At 42.9% G+C, this 6,000-nt stretch overlaps 1 protein-coding gene across 2 annotated transcripts in view; it reads right to left on the bottom strand.

The window, feature by feature from the left end:
- The window catches only part of SYF2 (SYF2 pre-mRNA splicing factor), a 13,960-nt gene extending 12,077 nt beyond the window's left edge, over positions 1-1,883 (bottom strand). Inside the window, exons 1-2 of one of the 2 annotated variants that reach the window (XM_023732100.1) lie at positions 1,766-1,883; positions 1,478-1,588 (exon numbers count right to left, since the gene is read on the bottom strand). In XM_023732100.1, coding sequence (XP_023587868.1) covers positions 1,478-1,588; positions 1,766-1,792 — 138 coding nt within the window. In that variant the 5' untranslated portion in view covers positions 1,793-1,883. The remainder of the gene's footprint in view (positions 1-1,477; positions 1,589-1,765) is intronic. The other variant, XM_004377257.2, reaches the window with a different exon arrangement.
- Between the last annotated feature and the right edge of the window lie 4,117 nt (positions 1,884-6,000).

Below are 6,000 nucleotides of genomic sequence, written 5' to 3'. Positions count from 1 at the left end.
ATTTAGAGGGTTAATATGTTGTGGGGTTGTTAACCAATGTCATAAAACAACATGTGTACTACTGTTTCATGAGAAACTATTTGTTCTGTAAGCCTTCACTTGAAGTACAATAAAATATAAAAAAAAAAAAAGAAAAACTTGTTAGATGTTTTTTAGGACACAGGCTGGTAGCAGAGTTAGTCCAGGAAGCCATGTCTCCTAATTTCCAGTCACATGTTCTTTACACAATCCCTCCAAGTAAATATTTAAGAGTGTTTATTAGACTTGCTTTTTCTAGGCAAAGAAAGATATCCTTTCAACTACTATCCCTTACACACTCTTGGCGCTGGCAGTACCCTCTAGTCAGACATCAAGAACACACCGGTAGTCTAACAAAGTTAGGTTTACTGCATTGACGCAGACAGCACACCATGGGGAACCATAGGTATTTCAGTGAGGGACTGTTAGAAGGAGCTGGTTACAGGATTTGGATTTGTATCAGGTGATTCAGGGTAAAGGTCAAGGAAGCTTGAGTTTGCTCTGAACTGGGCACTGTCAGAAAGCGAGGGAAATTCTCTGACTGGTACCCAAGGAGGTGGGACTAATGGAAACTAATGCTGTATTTCCTAGTAAGTTACTCCTGTTAGCCAGAAGAGGGGGATGGGTGCTCATTTCTGTGGTTTGAACGGTGTTCTTGTCTTTGTCTCAGTCCAGTAGTCACAGAATTATGGTGGAGTTCTGTGAAACCACTGTCAAGCAGATAGTCGTGCCAGCTCCAAGATGACAATAGTCAGGGGCTGCTCTTTTCTTTCCCACTCCACTGCACCCAACTGTTTGCTGGACTCTCATCCCTAACGAGAACTCTTCCTTTGCACTTGCTCTCTCTGCTTGGATACCTCTTCCTCCAATTCCTCTGTCTGATAATATCCTACTTTCAAACAGTGGCTTAAGTGTCACTTCTTATATGAGGCATTCCCTGGAGCCTCGCCTCACCCCCAAAACTGCATTAATTCCTCCTCCGCCTCACTACCAAGGTGCTCTGCTCCTACCTCTACCATAGCATTTAGCACAATATAATTTCTGGTTATAAAGCTGTCTCCTCTACTTAAAAACAGAGGCCTTAACGTAATCATCTGGTTCCCCACCAACTGGCTGAGCCATGGTACTGCAGACTTTTATTAGAAGTTAACTGAATGTTTTTGAATGAGAAGGCAACCAACCCTAAGCGGCGCTGGTCAGGTTTCTTCTAGTCTCTAGTGCTCCCAATTTCCCTAGGTAAAATGAAGGGCTTGTTAGAATCATAGAGCAGGGAGGCTGTCAGTAATAGAGCCTTCCGGACCTAACTGATAAATTAAATCAGACTAGGGGAAGACAGAAAGATGATCCAGTTCTAAGGTCTGTAAGGAGCGCTGGTTCGACTTCCTGTCGCAAATGAGTTCCTCCGCCAACGTGCACAGGCCTGGCTGACAGGTTTGAGTTGGCCTCCGGGACTACTCACCCGCTTGAGATGCAGCTCCCGGAATTTGCGCAGTCTCTGTTCGCGCTTCTGGGCTGCCAGCTCCTCGGTCGCCTTGAGAGGCTCCTCCTCCTCCGCGCGGTCCACGGGTAACTGCGGGGAGAAGGACAGGCTTCAGGAGGGGCAGCCTCCATTAATTCCAGTTCGGCCCAGACCGATTCCCGGCCGGTCCCGACAGGCCGCGGCAGACCTTGTACCCCCAACGCCCCGCCCCTGCCTCCCTGTATTCCTCCCCAACAAAAACCTCTGAGCCGGGCTGATGGCACCCACCGTCTCAGCTTGAGTCACAGCCGCCATCGCAGCCTTTCCCTTTTCACTTCCGCAACAACAACGAGCATTTCCGTCAGCCTTCCGAGCGCTCCGCCCATATATGTTAATAAGCTGCTATGCAGCCCCGCCTTTTCCTGGCGACCTTCAAGAATTAGGACCAATCGCTGCCCCTTTTAACAGTGAGCTGGTTTTGATAGGCCTGGGCCCTGCGCCGCCGCAGAAAGCCGCAGGGGGAGGACGGGGCAGGGCCGGGCTGGAAGAGGGAAGTGTTGGAAAAGGCAGGAGGATGGCAGCTAGAAGGACTTTCCCAAAGGAGTCGTAGTAGAAAATAACCGAATCTACGTGTTCCCTATAAATGTAAAGTGCTTTCCATTCGCGTTTAGCTTGTGTCACCCTTCGAGAGGCAGGTCTTCCGTGGCTATCTTGTCTCACGTAAGCGTTTGTTGTGGTTGTTAGGTGGTTTCCAGTCGATTGCAACTCATAGCGACACCCTGTACAACAGAACGAAACGCTGCCTGATCCTCCGCCATCCTCACGATCTTTAATATGTTTGAGCCTATTGTTGTAGCCACTGTATCAATCCACCTCATTAAGGGTCTTCCTCTTTTTCGCTGACCCTGTCCTTCTCCAGGGAGTGGTCCCTCCTGATAACACGTCCAAAGTACTCGAGACAAAGTCTCATCATCTCGCTTCTAAGAAACATTCTGGCTGTACTTCTTCCAAGACAGATCTGCTAGTTCTTCTGGCAGTCCATGGCATATTCCATATTCTACGCCAACACCATAATTCAAAGGCATTAATTCTTCTGTCTTCCTTATTCATTGTGCAACTTTCGTATGTATATGAGAAAATGGAAAATACCATAGCTTGGATCAGGCACACCATAGTCTTCAAGGTGACATCTCTGCTTTTCAACACTTTAAAGAGGTCTTTTGAAGCAGATTTGCCCAATGCAATGCTTCGTTTGATTCTCTGACTGCTGCTTCCATAGGTGCTAATTGTGGATCCAAGTAAAATGAAATCCTTGACAACTTCAATCTTTCCTCCATTTATCGTGATGTTGCTTATTGGTCCAGTTGTGAGGACATTTTTTTTCTTTATGTTGAGATGTAATCCATACCGAAGGCTGTAGTCTTCGATCTTCATCAATAAGTACCTCAAGTCCTCTTCGCTTGCAACAAGCAAGGTTGTGTCATCTGCATAATGCAGGTTGTTAATGAGTCTTCCTCCAGTCCTGATGCCAGGTTCTTCTTCATATAGTCCAGCTTCTTGGATTATTCGCTGAGCATACAGATTGAGTAAACATGGTGAAAAGACACAACTCTGATGCACACCTTTCCTGATTTTTAAACCACGCAGTATCCCCTTGTTCTCTTCAAACAACCACCTCTTGATCTATGTACAGGTTCCTCATGAGCACAATTAAGTGTTCTGGAATTCCCATTTTTCCCAATGTTATCTATAATTTGTATGATCCACACAGTCGAATGCCTTTTCATGGTCAGTAAAACACAGGTAAACATCTTTCTGGTATTCTCTGCTTTCAGCCAAGATCCACCTGACATCAGCAATGATATCCCTCATTCCACATCCTCTTCTGAATCCGGCTTGAATTTCTGGCAGTTCCCTGTTGATGTACTGCTGCAACTGTTTTTTTAATTATCTTCAGCAAAATACTACTTGTGTGTGATATTAATAATATTGTCTGATAATTTCCACATTTTGCTGGATCACCTTTCTTTGAAATGGGCACAAATATGGATCTCTTCCAGTTGGTTGGCCAAGTAGCTGTCTTTCAAATTTCTTAGCACCTCCAGCGCTGCATCCATTTGTTGAAACATCTCAGCTGGTATTCTGTCAACTCCTGGAGGCTTGTTTTTCTCCAATGCCTTCAGTGTAGCTTGGACTTCTTCCTTCAATACCATCTGTCATAGACTGAATTGTGTCCCCCCAAAATATGTGTATCAATTGGGCTAGGCCATGATTCCCAGTATTGTGTGATTGTCCACCATTTTGTCATGTGATGTGATTTTCCTATGTGTTGTAAATCCTATTACTATGACGTTAATGAAATGGATTGGCGACAGTTATGTTGATGAGATCTACAAGATTAGATTATGTCTTGAGCCAATCTCTTCTGAGATATAAAAGAGAGAATCAAGCAGAGAGACATGGGGACCTCATACCACCAAGAAAGCAGCACTGGAAGCAGAGCTTGTCCTTTGGGCCTGGGGTTCCTGCACAGAGAAGCTCCTAGTCCAGGGAAAGATTGATAACAAGGACCTTCCTCCAGAGCCAACAGAGAAAGTCTTTCGCTGGAGCGGATGCCCTGAATTTGGACTTGTAACCTAGTAGACTGTGAGAGAATAAACTTCTGTTTGTTAAAGCTATCAACTTGTGGTATTTCTGTTATAGCAGCACTGGATGACTAAGACACCATCAGTTCTTGATCATATGCTACCTCCTAAAATGGTTGAGTGTTGACCAACTGTTTTTAGTACAGTGACTCTATGTACTCCTTCCGGCTTCTTCTGATGCATCCTGCATCTTTCAATATTTTGCCCATAGAATCTTTCAATACTGCAACTTGAGGCTTGAATTTTTTTCTTCAGTTCTTTAAGCTTGAAAAATGCTGAGCGTGTTCTTTCCTTTTGGTTTTGTAACTCCAGGTCTTTGTACATTTCATTATAATGCTTTACTTTGTCTTCTCAAGCAGGCCTTTGACATCTGTTCAGCTCTTTTACTTCATCCTTTCTTCCATTCACTTTAGCTACTCCATGTTCAAGAGCAAGTTTCAGAGTATCTTCTGACATCCATTTTGGTCTTTTCTTTCTTTCTTGTCTTTTTAATGACCATTTGCTTTCTTCGTGTATGATTTCCTTAATGTCATCCCACAATTCATCTGGTCTTCAGTCATTAATATGCAGTGTGTCAAATCTATTCTTGAGATGATCTCTAAACTCGGGTGGGATATACACAAGATTGTATTTTGGCTCTTGTGGACTTTTTAAAAATTTTCTTCAGCTTTAACTTGAACTTGCATATGAGCAATTGATGGTCTGTTCTGCAGTCGGCCCCTGGCCTTGTTCTAACTGGTAATACTGAGCTTCTCCATCATCTCTTTCCGCAGATGTAGTCGATTTGATTCCTGTGTATTCCATCTGGCAAAGTCCATGTGTATAGTTGCCATTTGTGTTGTTGAAAAAAGATATTTCCAATGAATAGGTTGTTGGTCTTGCAAAATTCTATCATTTGATCTCCAGTGTTGTTTCTATCACCAAGAACATATTTTCCAATTACTGATTCTTCTTAGTTTCCATCTTTTGTATTCTAGTCACCAGTAATTATCAATGCATCTTAATTGAATGTTTGATCAATTTCAGACTGTAGAAGTTGGTAAAAAGCTTCAATTTCTTCATCTTTGGCATTAGTGGTTGGTGTACAAATTTGAATGATAGCCCTATTAACTGGTCTTCCTTGTGGGCATATGGATATTATGCTGTCACTGACAGTGTCATACTTCAGGTTAGATCTTGAAAAAAAAAGTTTTGTCTTTTTTTTAATAATGAATATAATGCTATTTCTTCAATTTGTTATTTCCTGAATAGTAGACCATATCATTGTCTGATTCAAAATGTCCAATACCAGTCCATTTCAGCTCACTAATGCCAAGAATATTGATCTTCAAGCTTTCCATTTCATTTTTGATTCATACTTTGTACATTCCACATTCTGATTATTAATGGATGCTTGCAGCTGTTTCTTCTCATTTTGAATTGTGCCATATTAGTAAATGAAGATCCTGAAAGCTTGACTCCATCCACATCATTATGGTCGACTGTACTTTGAGAAGGAGCTCTTCCCCAGTCGTGTTTTCAGTGCCTTCCAATCTCAGGGGCTCATCTTCTGGCACTTTATCAATGTTCCATTGCTATTCATAAGGTTTTCACTGGCCAGTTTTTTTAGAAGTAGATTGCCAGGTCCTCCTTCTTAGTCTGTCTTAGTCTGGAAGCTCTGCTGAAACCTGTCCACCATGGGTGATGCTGCTGGTATTTGAAATACCAGTCATATATCTTCCAGTATCACAGCAACACACAAGCTACCACAGTAAGACAAACTGACAGACAAATATTTTATTTTCTGTTTAATTGTTCATTTTCTGTTCCCCCAGCAACATTGTAAGCAGCAGGAGAACAAGGCCCTTCCTATCTAGTTCACCCTTCTGCCCAGCAGAG

This window comes from Trichechus manatus, unplaced genomic scaffold, assembly GCF_000243295.1.
Source record: "Trichechus manatus latirostris isolate Lorelei unplaced genomic scaffold, TriManLat1.0 scaffold00048, whole genome shotgun sequence".
Classification (NCBI taxonomy): Eukaryota; Metazoa; Chordata; class Mammalia; order Sirenia; family Trichechidae; genus Trichechus; species Trichechus manatus.
The sequence above is the reverse complement of the archived record's forward strand: the minus strand, read 5'-3'. Positions and strand labels throughout refer to the sequence as shown.